At 31.6% G+C, this 15,777-nt stretch overlaps 3 protein-coding genes across 3 annotated transcripts; 1 reads left to right on the forward strand and 2 right to left on the reverse strand.

The window, feature by feature from the left end:
• The first annotated feature begins 1,006 nt into the window (after positions 1 to 1,006).
• On the forward strand, positions 1,007 to 1,471 carry LOC128395784 (TATA-box-binding protein 2-like). Its single transcript, XM_053356268.1, has one exon. It carries the CDS (start codon positions 1,007 to 1,009, stop codon positions 1,469 to 1,471), a length of 465 nt encoding a protein of 154 aa, XP_053212243.1.
• Positions 1,472 to 1,709: 238 nt separating this feature from the next.
• On the reverse strand, positions 1,710 to 2,081 carry LOC128395786 (deoxyuridine 5'-triphosphate nucleotidohydrolase, mitochondrial-like). The gene has a single exon (XM_053356269.1). It carries the CDS (start codon positions 2,079 to 2,081, stop codon positions 1,710 to 1,712), a length of 372 nt encoding a protein of 123 aa, XP_053212244.1.
• A 7,568-nt stretch (positions 2,082 to 9,649) lies between these two features.
• On the reverse strand, positions 9,650 to 15,112 carry LOC128395792 (uncharacterized). Its single transcript, XM_053356276.1, has 3 exons — positions 12,829 to 15,112; positions 11,654 to 12,759; positions 9,650 to 10,177 (listed from the first exon to the last, which is right to left on the reverse strand). The coding sequence occupies exons 1-3, from the start codon at positions 15,110 to 15,112 to the stop codon at positions 9,650 to 9,652; spliced, it is 3,918 nt and encodes a 1,305-aa protein (XP_053212251.1).
• Between the last annotated feature and the right edge of the window lie 665 nt (positions 15,113 to 15,777).

The following is a 15,777-nucleotide window of genomic DNA, read 5'->3' on the forward strand; positions in this document are numbered from 1 at the left end:
GACATAATCGATGACCTCGGTAATACGAGCTTGCATTTCATCATCGACTTTAACTCCGTAGATGTCACCAAGTTTAGCCGGTTCGTACGGATTGTTGAATGATGGAATATTGAAATAACCAATCAATCCAGTGTAGATCCAATACATTTTACGGAGATCGGCTTTCGTAAAGTCTCCGTTATTGTCCTCGAGGTCCTTAATGTAGACCATCACTGCCTTTTGGACTTTTTTAACAAATTCATCAATTTGACCAGGTTTACCTTCTCCAAGTTTGATGATTGTTTCCATTATGAATCGAATTGATGGGATGATTCGATAAAGCCCAGCAACCACTGTTATCGGTAGGTTGAGGATAGTTTTTTTATCACTCTTTTGTCGAGTGAATTCATATTTACCATTTTTCGGTTTACCAGTGAGTCGTAAACCAGTAGCTTTGAATTTTGGTAGAGGTTCCGTGTAGTTGAGATTTTGTTCAATATGGACAATCTCTTGATAACCGAGTACCAAACCTTCACCAGCACCATAAACAGAATATCCATCACGGATATTGACAAAGAGAATATCATCTTTTTCCGCTTTTCCATTAGTTAGAGCACAATGATATTTATGGAAAGGTGATAACTTGATGGAGAAAAGTTCGTTAAAGTCGACACGTTTACGTTTTTTAACTTCCATTTCAGAGTCCGAACCTGAAGTATCATTGTCGACTTGACGTTTACCAGATTTATATGAAGCCATTTTCACTGTTGAAAATAATAGTTAAGAATGGTTAGTGTTGGCAAAAAAACTTTATAACACAAGAGTAACTGTTTCACAAGTTTAGAGTTTGAAGAGAACTTTGAGACTGAACAAAACAACGAAATGTTTCTTCTTATATAGTCACTCCGACTTAAGCGACCCCTAGAATTTTCGGGAGCTCAAGTTGAGAGAGTAAGTAAGATCCTATCAACACCAAGATGAGAGTGAGAAGGAGGAGGATTGTATAAACCATCAGTTGTTATTCAACATGAGGATCGTAAACATTGTAGTTTCATATGAAGCGTCAATAAAACTTGACCCAACAAAGTACCCTGATTATAATCCAAAACGATTTAGTGGAGCGATCGTTAAATATTCTGGTGGTAAAGGTTTGGTTTTTTCAAGTAAAAAATTCACAGTAACTGGAACAACAAGTTTAAAAGAGTCCAAGAAAATAGCTGATGATATTGTTGGTGAAGGAAAAATTATCAAGAGAAAAATTTTAAATATAACAGGATCAAGTACAATTGGATTTGATTTTGACTTTAACAAGATTTTTTACAATAAACGTTTCTCCTGGGAACCAGAACTATTTCCAGGTATATATTGGAGAAAAAGTGGAAAAGGACCAGTTGTGATATTTTTCAGGTCGAAAAAAGTTATAATCACTGGTGTTAAAAAGATCAAGGATCTTGACGCTTTATACGAAGATTTTTTAGACGATTTAAAATGAAAGTGATTAAACATCCAAATCGTGAAGAGTTTGTTTTTGTAAGAGTAAACGAAACATTTGGAGATTTTCGTAATACTTTGAGAAATGTTTTAAGAAAATGTGTAACCAATTTTATAATAATTCATTTGGAAAATTTTGATCAGAATATAATGTACCATCTCAAATGTAAGAGTGATCAATTTAAAAGAAATTTTGTAACTGTTAAATTTCTTATTGTTCCAATAAACTTTTTTACAATTTAACGTAATTGAATAACTGATTCGGGAATAATTATCTGTTCACAAATCAATTGAGCGATTCGAGATCCGTGATTTATCCGGTAATAATCATTACTAAAGTTGAAAATTACAACACTGACATTTTCTCGGTAATCAGAATCAATGATAGTGGTACCAACAGCAATTGACCGATTATATGACAATCCAGGTCTTTGAGTAATTCGTCCATAGCATCCCGTTGGTAGTTCAATCTGTAAATCTGTAGGAACGACAACTTTATCTCGAGGTTTTATCATACATGATTTAGCAGCGTGAAGAATGAGACCAATATCTTGTAATGAATCTCTCCTTGGGATGATGGCTTTTTCTGAAAGTAATTTGATCTTGATCATCTTCAATATAAAGTTGATAAAAATAAATTAATAAACAACAAAATGTATTCCGTTTATTTGAAACATCCCTTTACGATGGTCATTTCAGGACCAACGGGAAGTGGAAAAACAATGTGGGTCAAACAAATGATAAATTCTTCTAAAACAACAAGTAATCCACCACCTAAAAAAATATACTACTTTTATGGAGAATATCAAGCAGTTTTTTCAGAGTTGGAAAATGTCAATTTCATTCAAGGTTTACCTGAGGATCATATAAGTAAATTGGGAGGAACAAATGAACCAACTTGGATAATTATAGATGATTTAATGAATGAGTCAACAAACAGTCAATTGATTGCAAATTTATTTACCAAAGGAAGCCATCATCGTAATTTATCAGTAGTTTTTCAAAACTTTTTTGCTAAAGGTAAAGAAATGAGAAACATAACATTGAATTCACATTAAATTGTCATGTTTAAAAACCCAAGAGATAAAAGCTTAGCAAGTAATATTGGACGTCAAATGTATCCAAATAAGACTAAATTATTTCAAAAGATATTCAACGATGCAACGATTGCTCCATATTCATATTTATTTGTCGATTGTAAACCAGATACACCAGAGGAAATACGATTAATGTCCAACATTTGGACTTCACCAATAACTGTTTATTCTATATAAAGTATTTTTGATTGATTTGTCAAATAAAAATGGGTCTAAAAGGATGTATCGAATGTTTACCATTACTTGAAAAACTGTTACAACTCCGAAATATTCCAGACTTTGAAAAACTATTATTAAAGTGTTCAAAAAGATTAATCTATACAATTTGTGAAATTATTCGTAACATTTTACTGGGTAATATCCCAATTAAACCTAAACATCGACATAAACTGAACCAATATAAAGATTCATTACGTGAACTTAGTAAAAAGTCAACCACACTGAAAAGACGAAGATTATTATTATCCAAAACTAGTGGTAAATTGTATACAACTTTGAATCCAGCATTATCGTTTTTAACACCTAAAAATGAACGCGTTAACAAAAATGGTTCTAATACCAGAAAATGAGTATCTACAATTAAAATGACAAAAAACTGATGCAATTACAATTGCGTTGAAACAACCATCTTCCAATTTAGTGAAACAAGCTTCATTGTCAAAGATTCTCAATAAACCAAGTGAAAATGTGATTGATTTAATCAATTCAAATCATCCGACAATTGTTAAAAAAGAAGAACCTGAAGAAGAATTTGAAGATGCATTGGAATCACAACCTGAACCATCAATACGTCAAGAGTTGAAAGATATTATCAATGATAAAGGTCAAATTTTAGACGATAAAAAAGAACCTATCCCTGAAAGCAATATAAATGATTTACTTCAATATTTCAACAACTCTGAACAACGAAAGAGACGTAAACCACTTGGATATAAAGAAGTGATAAACGAAATAACAGCAAAGAAGGCTAAAGTCGATATAAAGAATAAAGAGGTTAATAGACATTTACAAAAGTTACAAAAAGGTGGTGGAAAAATTACATGGAGCGAATTGAAAAAGTTTTAAGTGAAATTTATTATGATCCAGTTCATCCAGCGTCTTTTGGGGGTGGTTACAAACTTTACTATGAAGCTAAGAAGATTTTGCCTGAATTATCAATTGCTAATGTCAAAAATTGGCTTAAAAAACAAAATACATATTCTCTTTTCAAACAAATAAAAACAAAATTTAAAAGATTACCAATTTTAGCTGTTCACATTGACCATCAATGGCAAGCTGATTTATTAGAAATGACTTGGTTTGCTAAATATAATGATGGATATCGTTATATTCTAGTTGTTGTTGATGTGTTGAGTAGATATGCATGGGCTATCACACAGAAAGATAAATCTGGAAAAACAACTTCGGATGCAATGGAATCAATTTTCGATGGTGGTAGAGTCCCAAAGAAAATTCAAACAGATCAAGGAAAAGAATTTAAAAATAAAATTTTTAAAGATTTAATGGTTAAATATGGAATCAACTTTTTTACAACGACTGAAGGTGTGATTAAATGTGCCATTGCTGAGCGGTTCAATAGGACATTAAGAAGTCGAATCTATCGATATTTATACCACAACAATACAAAGAGATTCATTAATGTTTTACCATCAATAATAACTGGATATAATCGATCTTATCATCGAAGTATAAAAATGACACCTCAAGAAGTTACTAAAGACAATGAAGCAACTGTAATTAAAAATCTAAAAGTGAAACCAGCTAAAAAGGTTGTTGATAAATTAGCAAACGAAGAATTTGTTCGAATGTCCCGTGAAAAGGGTGCATTTGAAAAAGGAACTACTGAAAATTTCAATGAAGAGATATTTAAAATTGTCCAAAGGAAAAAGACTCCACACAAGTATGTTTATCGCCTTAAAGATTTAGATAATGAACCAATTACATCTATATTTTACCCAGAAGAACTTGTTGCTGTTGATAACCCTGGTCAATATAAAGCCAGAGTTACTGAATATATTCAATCAAACGGAAGAAAAAAATATTTAATTCATTACATTGGATACCCTGAAAAGTATGACTTTTGGATAAATGGATAAATTGACGTTAATTTGTAATACAGACTCGTATAATGACTTTAGTGTTACTTTAGATGAAAGTATCAACTTGGATGAAAATTTCGACTATAGTGTTCACGTATCATCATGTTCATATGGATCAAAATATAAACAAATGCAATCAATTGCATTCACTTTCGATGGTGATGATAAACTTACTTCAATACGATTTTTAGATGATCATGATCCAAAAAAGTTGGTGGATAATCTCAACAATGCAATCTACATCATGCTCGCTAAGCATAGAAAAACTCATGTATTACCCATTTTTGGATATGACAATGGTTATCTTCAATGTGGTGTGATCAATCATACCAATGATATTACTGGAAAGTTTGTTGGAAGAGATTCACCTTTTCTACTTCTGCGAATTCTTTTCTAAGTGCTATTGGTTTCAATCTCTATGGATTAAATGAGTTCATCGCTAATGCAACATTTGAAGATAAATATTATACATTTGCACCGTATGAACTTGACCCCTCAGCTTTAATTCTTTATGCAGACATCGCCGCTAAACCTCTCTGTGTACTACCTAGTTCAAAAGATTATATACAATTTGATGGATCGTATAGTGTACCAGTAACTAAAAAATCATTCGGTACCATTATTTTCAAAGCGATAGGTTCTACATTTACAAGATTGAAAGATTTTCGACGAATGGATCTTGCGGTAACATTGATAATTACTAAACAATATAAACCCAAACAGACTCTTCAAAATACAGAGCTAAAGGTTGATTCAAAGTTGTTAGATGTTCTTCATATGATTGCAGAAAATGTAGGACAACCTAAACCAAAAGCTGATTATCAATTACTTCAGAATCTTCAAACAATTGCTGCAAATATATTGGAAATCAAACCAAAGACCAATTTTGAATTATTGGATATTCTAGGTAACATTAGTAAAACTCTATCACAAAATTCATCAAAGTCTGATGTATTGGATGTTCTCAAAGCCATAAACCAAACAATCTTGGAAGCAAGACCTTTAGTATCAGTACTATCATCGAAAACAGCTCCAGATCAGACGGCTGTTGTCCCAACCTTTAGAAAGAAACAAGAACCCCCCCGAGAACCAAAACCTAGTATCATATCATCATATAATCCAGCCGACGATGACTGAATTTACGATCGACTTGATTTCAAATGCATCAGTTCACATTCATCCGGAAAATAATCTAACTTCATTCACAAATGAATTATTGGTCCCTATTGAATTTGATCGAGAATATGAATGTGGTATAATAGAACTTTTTCATCCTGCGTTACTTTTTAGTAACCAAGAAAAGAAAACTTCATTTCAAGTACAAATAAATGCGGCTGCTATATTTGGAGACTTTGAATTGATTTATAAACATGAAGACACAATATCTGATATTTGTGACCAAATAAACAAAATAATCAAATCTAATCCGGAAATATCAACTATCGCACAAATGTTTGAAAAGACTACACTAGTACAATTACCTACAATTGGCTTAATTGATCATGAAAACAGTAAAAAAGTTAACATTACTCCAGGATTTATCAATTATGAGAGTGTCACTGGAACAAGAATGAGTGCATCAATGAATATTGTTTTCAAGGATCCCAATTTTCTTCGTTTACTTGGATTCGAACCCGCCGACTATTTTTTACAACCTATTGATAAGAGTACAATTATTGTAGCAAAATCTTTTTACGACAAAAGACATATAAATAACTTGATGTTTATTTATTGTGACATTGTAGCTGAGCATCATGTTGGTGATGCAATGGCCAATTCACTACGAGTCGTCGCTCTTTGGAAAGAAAAAGAACCAAGAGTTTTTGGACATACATTTATTAAACCAATTTACTTTCCAGTTCGACACCAAAGAATCTCCAATATATCTGTAATGTTACGAGACGAGACCGGAAGCCCAATAGCTTTCGATTATGGTACAGTTTATCTTTCATTACATTTTAGACCTCGAAAAAACTCTATATAAAGCCTGAGTTAATTTTAATAAAGTATAATCATGTCTTCAAAACGAAAATATTGTCCTAGTGATTGTAATTTACGTGCTTATTATATTAATCAAGCTGGTGGTGGGTAAGTGATATAAAAATCTATCGTGGTTACCCTTATCAAGCTGGTGGACTTGGTTTTGGTACAATATTAGGTAGATTTGGGATTCCTTTACTCAAGTTTTTAGGTAAACATTTGTTATCAACTGGGATGGCAGTAGGTGCCGATGTCTTAGCCAATCAAAATTTTAAAAGTTCTGTTAAAAATAGATTTAAAGAAGGATCAAAAACTGCCGCTAAAGAAGGTCTCGCGAAATTATCTAACGTTGTAGATCAAATTGGAACAGGAAGGCTATATAAAGCAAGAAAACGAAAGCGAAAAAACAAGTCAAAACCCCGAAAGAAAGTTAGAAAACTAATTAGAAGAAAAGTTAAACGAAAGACAAGAACTGTAAGAGATATTTTTAGATGATGGATTACTTACATCATAAATCTATTCCTGCTACTTTATCAAATTTGGAAGTTTTTTCTGTACCTCCTACGCAACTTGCTATTGAGTCTGTTTATGATGTGACTTTTCGACCGACTTCAACCTTAGATAACGCTACATCATATGATATTAACATCCCTCCAACAGAAGACTTTACCGATTTATCTGAAACAATTATTCATGTCAAATTGGATATACAAAGTTCAGAAAATAAAAATCCATCTACCACTGATGAAATCAACGTAATTAATGGATTTGGTACTTGTTTATTTGATCAAGTTGATTTATACGTTGGTTCAGTTAATACTACTCAAGCTAATGGTAGATATCATTACATTGCTCACATTGAAGATTTAATTTTCAAACACATTGGTAAAGCTGATGCCGCTGGGACTCTATGGGATGAAGATACAAATCGAAAATCTAGAATTACAAAACCATTTGAACTTTATTTCAAATTACATTCACCTTTAGCTTCTCAAAATAATTTATTATTGAATAACCTACCACTTCAACTCAAATTTTCAAGAAACAAAAATACATTTGGTTTGATTGGTAATCAATCTAAAAAGTTTACAATCAAAATTAATGATCTAAGTGTTCATATACGAAGAGTTAAACTATTTCCTGACGCTGACATTGGAATCCAAGAAGGTTTGCAGAAAGCTCCTACTAATTATTTCACTACAAGGAATTTAGTAAAAACATTTACTATTCCAGCTTCAAATACAACAGCAATATTTGAAAATGTTTTCTCAGGTGTAATGCCTAGAAGAGTTATTGTTGGTTTTGTAAGTAATGATTCATTCAATGGAAAAGAAACTGAATTTAAATTTCAAAACTTTGAACTCAACTCAATTGGATCACAAGTTAATGGTGTAAACATCCCTTCTCAACCTTATGAACCCGATTTCAAAAAAGATATGTATTTGAGAGAGTTTATTGATTTGTATCGTAACACTAATCAATTCCATGGATTATCAATGTTGAAACTAAAGTACGATCAATATAAAGATGGGAATACTCTCTTCGCTTTTGATTATACTCAGGATGGTACCATTGGTTCAGAATCTGGAACATTAAGTTTATTGAAAAGAGGAACTTTAAAAATTGAAGCTAGATTTGGAGAAGCTTTGAAATCACCGATACACATGATTGTATTTGCTCAGTTTGATAACCTAATTCAGATTGATAAATATCGTAATGTAACAATCGATTGGTAATCATGTTGACAACTTTAGATCTGATTCATTCAATGAAAAAGGATAAAGATTTTTATGGTGTATTCCCACAAAATCGTTTACCTTATGTCTTGTTACCTAAACCATTCAAAATTATTGTCAATTTAGATGAATCATGGAAAGATGGAAGTCATTGGGTTTCTATTTATTCTCAGAAAAATGGATTGACAGTCTATTTTGACTCATTTGGAAGACCACCAACACCAGATATTGAAACTTTTATCGAAAGAAATAGCCCTAATGGATGGTATTACACGAAAAATAAATTACAAGGTGATTTAAGTACGTTATGTGGATTTTATTGTATAATGTTTCTTAAATATTGTCCAAAAGTTACATTGTTTTTTGATAAATTTCAAAATTGTTCAGTTACAAATGATTACAAATTGATTAAATACGTTTAATAATTTGAATACCTTCCATTTCTGTTTGACAAACAATTTCTTGGGGACCGTGTTTTTTGTGGATAAAATTTTCTAGGATAGAAATGTAATTGTATAACCCTTGATTAATTGAAATGACGTCTGCTGCTCTGGCTATATTATGGTTCATCTCTCTTATTGTTGCATCTCTAGTAAAGACTTTAACTCGTAATTCTTTATTTTCTGCTTTTATCTCATCATTCTTTGCAAGTAACAATTGACAGAGTCTCTCAAGTTTCGCATTTCGTTCAATAAGTAAAGCGTTTTTTTCAACAACTTCACGGTGAACCACTTCGAGAGCTAATGCTAATCGTGAACATTGACATTCATCAGGACATTTAAGACAAGTAGTTGAATAAACTGTATCATTTTCAAGAGACATTCTGTTTAAAAAAGATGTATATCAATTAGTATTAATCGAGTTTTCTTTTCTTGGTAAGACGTTCCATATCGACATGAAAAGGAGCTGTATTAGTTTGAATGAAATCTTCCAACAATGAAATATATTTGTAGAGATTCTCAATAGTTTGGTAAGATGGAGCAAACTTTTCTCTATGGTCTTTGTATTCTTTGATAATTACTGCTTGTAGAGCCAATCTCAATCTTAGTTCAGCATTGGTTTTTCTCTCTGTAGCAAGTAATTTTCTTTCAGTTACCAGTAGATTTCTCGCTGTACGATGTGCATGTAAAACTCCATCATTAATTTTTTCTAGCATATCATTTCTCCATTTAGTCTCTCTGTTTACGACTTCTAAAGCTAAGGCTAAACGTGAACAGTTACATCCTGCCTTGTGGTCAAATTTTTTTGAACTTTCGAGAGACATACCTTAATCAGATGTTGGTTCAGGTGATGGATTAGATGAATTGGTGATTGATGAATTCGGCTCAGACCAACTGGAAATTGTCGATGGAACAGGAGAGGTTTCACGAGAAGGGTGGTAAGACCAAAGTAATAATGACGTTGATGATCTTCCAGATGCAGTAGATTCCGATAATGCTTCTCTGTAACCTTGAAAATCAGCTTCAGTCCAACGTATAGGAATAAATTCACTTTCAGAGTTTAATAATGAATATGTTGACTCTACAGTTGTAGTACTACAAGTTGAAAAGTTTGATGATATTGATGAAATTGATGAACAAGGTGATAACTGTTCAAGTTCACTTGATGATGATGATTCAGACGAATAACTACCTGGAGGTAGAAGGTCTCTTGGATCAGGGTTATCGATTGTTATAAGGTTGAATTCTCGAAAAACACCAGAAGGAACAATATAACGAATATTAATTGGTGATGAGACAGGAGTAGAATAAATTATAAAGTTATTAGTGTTGTGGTTGTAATTAAAAAGAGCCAGCTTAAAAAGATAGTTCAGAAATTTGATTAAAGAAAGATGATTCAATTTCACTTTCACTATTGTTCCAATATCTTGATGGTTTCACTGAAGTTTTAGATAAAGACTTAACACTCCAATGTGATCTTTTCTTCTTCAGTGGTTTGAATGATTTAACAGGAACAGTATAATTATCTTCACTTAGTTTAAATTCAGGAAAGATTTGAATAAAATCTTCAAGTGAGAGAACAATGTTTATAAAAGAACTTTGTTGATTAATCGAAGCCAGGGTTCTTCAACACATTTGAAATAAAAGAAAACAAAAATCAATGAATAAATCACAAGCAGATAAAAGAAAAAGATTATTAGAGAAAAAAGATTAAACACAAAAAAAGATCATTAGTTCACAATCCCAAATGGTATCAAAACAATTCAAAAGAAAATAAGGGAAAAGATAATTATCACCAGATCACTGAGTTAAATAAAAATCTCTTACCTCAAGTGTTGTTGTACCAAATGTACCAATGTGAACCAAAAGTCCGATGTAATTTAATCCAAAATGGAAACAATAATCCAAAGTGGTAAACACAATTAATCCAATTGGTATAAACACAATAAATCCAAATGGTAAAAGATGAACTAAAGATGTTTACAATAAAACACTAATCAAGTAAACTATCGATGATGTTTAAATAACTTTGATACTAATTGAAGTTTACTCACTGAGGGTATAAACTAAACTGATGAAATAAAATATAAATGTAGAATATATATTATTACTAAAAAGAAATAATAGAGAGAAGAAAGTTTTGTTCTATTCTGAACTAAAGAGAGAAGTTAACTGATAAAAATTTTAAACGAAATAAACTTTGCAAAGTTGATTTTTACTTTAGCTCCCTCGCCTATGTCCGATAGACGTTTGCTCCCTAACGCGCAGTGACGCCTTGAAGAGGATTGCCCTATAGCGCGTCAGTAAAATTTAACTCTCCACCTATTTTATCTTCCTAACTTTGAGTGTACTCACTCAAGTCAAAATTGCAAGTTAGTTTATGTTGTTAATCTTTAACATTATTATACTTTAAACTTTCTAGGAATAAACTTTTAGTTTTTTTAGATTTAGCCATGATTAAGTATATATATTATTTAGTAGTTTTTATAGTTAGTTATATTTTAAACTCTCAATTAAATAAATGTTTCAAACAGTGTTCAACTATTAACTCAGTCAACAATTACAACTTGTATGAAATTAACTATTCATCTTTAAATCAGTTTCCATCATTCAACTTATCGGATTATTGTGATGTGAACCATTCGGATTATTGTGACTTTAGTGAATTCAACAGATGTATCAACACTTGTTCACATGATCTGGATTATTTATTGGTGTTGATATTACTGGTGATTCCAATCATCTTTATCATTACAATTGAAAGTTATTAAAGTAAGTAAACTTTATTATTGATTAAGTGTAGAATAATGTCCAAAGGCATGTGTGTATACATTGTCTATAGCCCATCTTTTATCATCAAGTGGACTCAGTGAAATCTTTTTAACTTGTATTGCTCTAATCTTATGTTCTTTACTTTCTAATCTGTGATTAACATTATAAAATATCTCTTCGTTGTACAAACAATTAAAATACTGGTCTCTAGTCAATTGTTTTTCGACTATACACCTTTGTGTTCCTTTGGATCTTTTCTTTTCTCCATCATCTGATACGATCACATACATTTTGGATTTTAATGCAATGACTTCATGTATTTGTGATCCATTCATTTCATCCTTTAAGTATCCAAGTTTCTTTTTATTTTGTGTATTGTAAAGCCAATGGTCTTCTGGATAATCACAAAAGTCCATAATGTCCCCAAACTTTTCCAAATCTACATGTAAATCTTCTGTTTTCATGTGATAAATGAATTTATCCGTGTCAGTATACAACAGTTTGATATTGTTTCCATAATATGACTTGAATGTATCATAATGTAATTGATACATGTGCAATTTTGCAAATTCCAAGACACTAAATCCAACAGCTATTGGTTTGTCTAGAACAACTTTTGGTCTTCGAAGCTTTGCTATAACAAAGTTTTCATTTATAATTGAAAACTGATCAAACAAAGGTTTGTTTACAACTTTTTTTATCTGTTTTTGGTTCGTTAAAAATATCACCTTTGAATGTTTTCTCTTGTTTTCAATACTTTTCCCATAAAGTGAATTAACCATTAGTTTCCAAAAGTCTTTTTCGAAGTTTGTCTTGGATTGTTGTCGTTTACTTGTACACAAATCGATGTATGGCTGTAACCATGCAACTTCTTCAAAACTAATTATCCTGTGAATCTTTTCCAATTTCAATCCTTTGTCCATGTAATACTTTAAATTACGATAATGAATAACATATTTTTCCTTTTTTAATAAATTTGGTGTCAACTTTTTACCAGCAACTCTCTTTTTACCCATCGATTCAAGTTTTTCAATTAATGATGTTTGGTAAGGACTCAAATGTTCTTTTTCGATGGTCATCTGCTCAACTGCCAATGGATAATCATCATGCCAATCATGTAAATCTTTTGGATAATCCAAATCAACCTCTAATATATATCCTTTTTCTGTAACACCTTTTTCGATTTTTTCCAATATTGATTGAAAGTCTTCTTTTTCTTCCATTTTAAATTTACCATGTGGAAGTTTTTGTCTAAGGGCATACCCATAAAGATTATTAACATCTAAATAAGTAATAAAACTTTTTGGTTCATTTGAATTATAATCAGGACAACTTGAATTATTTGCTTTAGCATGTCGAGTCATTGCTGATGATACACCACCACGAATACCGTTTTCAAGCATCATCAACATATCAATATCGGTTATATGATCCAATTTGACTTTAGTCATCTTAAGTGCTGCCAACCAGGTTAATCCAGGTGTTGAGAAAAAGTTTGCTGGGTCTAATCCAAATTCACATAAACTCATTTTTCTAAAGTTTTCAAATATAGCAGCTAATAAACAAACATCCACTTTCAAATATATATCGTGAAATTCACCAAGTGTTGAACAATTAAAATCTTGAAAGATCTGATTCATTCTGTCATATGCTTCAACACTAATCCCACTGTTTGTCAATGATGAGAAGAATGCATCTATTGGTGGTAAAGATGGTTCATCGAAACGAGATATACAATCCAAATATTCATAAGGTAAGCACGCTTTACCCAATAACATTTCAATATCTCCATCCGTAAATATTTGTTCAAGTATTTTAACTTTATCTCCTCTATCCAGGTTCCTGGCTAAATTATCAAGACTTGATGGTAAAAAAGCGAGTGAATCAATAAATACAAATGAGTCCATTTGGATTGATAAGTATTTGTCAATTGTTTGAGGTATACAATCAATCTTTGTGAATAAATCATTATCAACTGCTTGAATTAATAAATGACCATCGAAATTTTTCAAATTGTGAAATACAACTGGTATTTTATAATCCCATTTCCATTGTAAATTACATGCATTATGTGCTGGTCCTCGAAATTCACCAGTCATGTGATCATGGTCTCTCACTTTATCACTATCATGATCAAAACCACTACCACAAATGTGACATTTATCCTCAATGTAAAATCTTGCTTCTTCTTCTAGAGTCAAGTATAATGGTTTCTGAAGATTATCATACAAAAGATATAATTCCATTTGAACAGCTATAAGAGTTTTCATGAACATTGAATCAGCGTCCAATCCACGATAGAAATCTTTTAGAATAACATCACCTTTGTAATCAATTACCACAAAACCATAAGAACATGGTTTATGTTCTTGATAAGCAAACGAGTTTTTGTTTTCATGAGGTAACTTTGTTGCTAATGTTTCGAAATCAGCATAAATGATGAAAGGATATTTGAACATTTTTTTGTATTCCTTGAACTCTATTATCTCCCCTTTCTTTGGTAAAACAACTTGTTGTGGTGATCTCTTGAAACAATTAGGTTGGTGATCCATCAATTTTTCATGAGTTCGAAAACCATGTAAACAGTTTAAACAATGTTTTTCACCGTGGTTGCGTTTCATATTTAGTAAACGATCAAAGTTTGAAATTAGAAAGTAATGATTGTCGTGGAAAAATAGATTCACATGTTTATCTTTCAGTTCACTTGTTATCCTAAATGGTATAATGTTTTCCTCGTTTAGAGACAATGTGTAAACATTCACTGAAACATTATTTGTCTTTTCAAATTTGTTGATTTGATTGGTTTTAACTTCACCACGACAACTTGAGAAATCGTATCTCCAACTTTGTAAATCATATTGAAACACCCTTTGAGGATTTTGATCCACGGGATGTAATGCACCCAATACACAGTACATAAAACAATCAGTTGTACAGTCCATATTAACGATAGCTTTTTTAGTGATAATATGTTTGGGTAACGAACATGATTTACAACCTCCTTGATGTGGTTCATATTTAACTAAATGAACTTCTACTTCCTTAATTGATTGAACACTCCAACCGCTTCCTTCTTGGGTAAACACATCCAATTTAGCATCAATTTCCTGTGAACATTCACCTAGAAAATGTTGAATATAATCATCATTACACAAAACTTTTTTAGATGAGTTGATGTAAACAGTCTTATTCTCATCATCACCATCATCCTTACTTGGTCTTTCTAATACAAACCAAACACCAATTGTAATTTTTACACACTCTAATTTGTTCACTAAATCTTCAAGAAGACTAGTTAAAGATGAGCTTTCATTGGAGAATAGAGTATCAACATCATTTGTATCTACATCACGCATAGAATATACTCCAAAAGTATTATTGAAAGCACTTTTTGATAAATTAAACTTTGGATGTTGTACTAAATCACCTATTTCTTCTTTCTCACATCTTTCTACATGTTCTCTAAACTTTGATAAAATTTTAAACTTTCGTCGACAATGTGTACACTTATAGGACATTTTTTTCACGAAAAGAATGATCTTTATTGTTAAACTGAGCTAAATGAGCTCTTACACGGGTTTTTATTAACGTCGACTCACTCCATCATCTAGTATCATGACTCCCTTGAAAAACCAGTATCGAATGTATGACATTGGCTCCGCCTCATAGTTTAAGGCACGCAATAGCTTAATCATATAGTCAAGAAATTTTCCTTTTACAATGTAAGAAATGAAACCTATATCCAGTCCCATGGAAATTTCGTTCAAGGTTATCACCAGTTTATTTATAGGGTCACCTTCAGCAACGACTGTAGGTTTAACTTTTCCAAGATATAGTTCCTCATAATCTCCAGTTAGGTCAAATTGAATCAGGTAATTCCTCAATGCAAATAAATCAATTATCTTTAAATCCAATTGTTTCTCCGATTTTTCGTTGACATCATATCGAATCAAGATTCTTGGGTACCATCTCTCGAGTGTTTCTGTTGTTTTTGCTTCAATATCAATTGAATAATGGTCACCGTTTTTCAAATAATATTTACCCAAATTAAATATGTGAGTTTGAATACCAGGTAAAGTTGGATCAATATCACTAGTATCTTTCCATCCAATTACCTTAGGAGCATGTCTATTCGCGTATCCTTGTCCACATTTACGATTTATCTTTCCAATGTTTTCAACGA

Source organism: Panonychus citri, unplaced genomic scaffold, assembly GCF_014898815.1.
Source record: "Panonychus citri isolate SS breed McGregor unplaced genomic scaffold, ASM1489881v1 Contig00141, whole genome shotgun sequence".
In the NCBI taxonomy this organism is placed as follows: domain Eukaryota; kingdom Metazoa; phylum Arthropoda; class Arachnida; order Trombidiformes; family Tetranychidae; genus Panonychus; species Panonychus citri.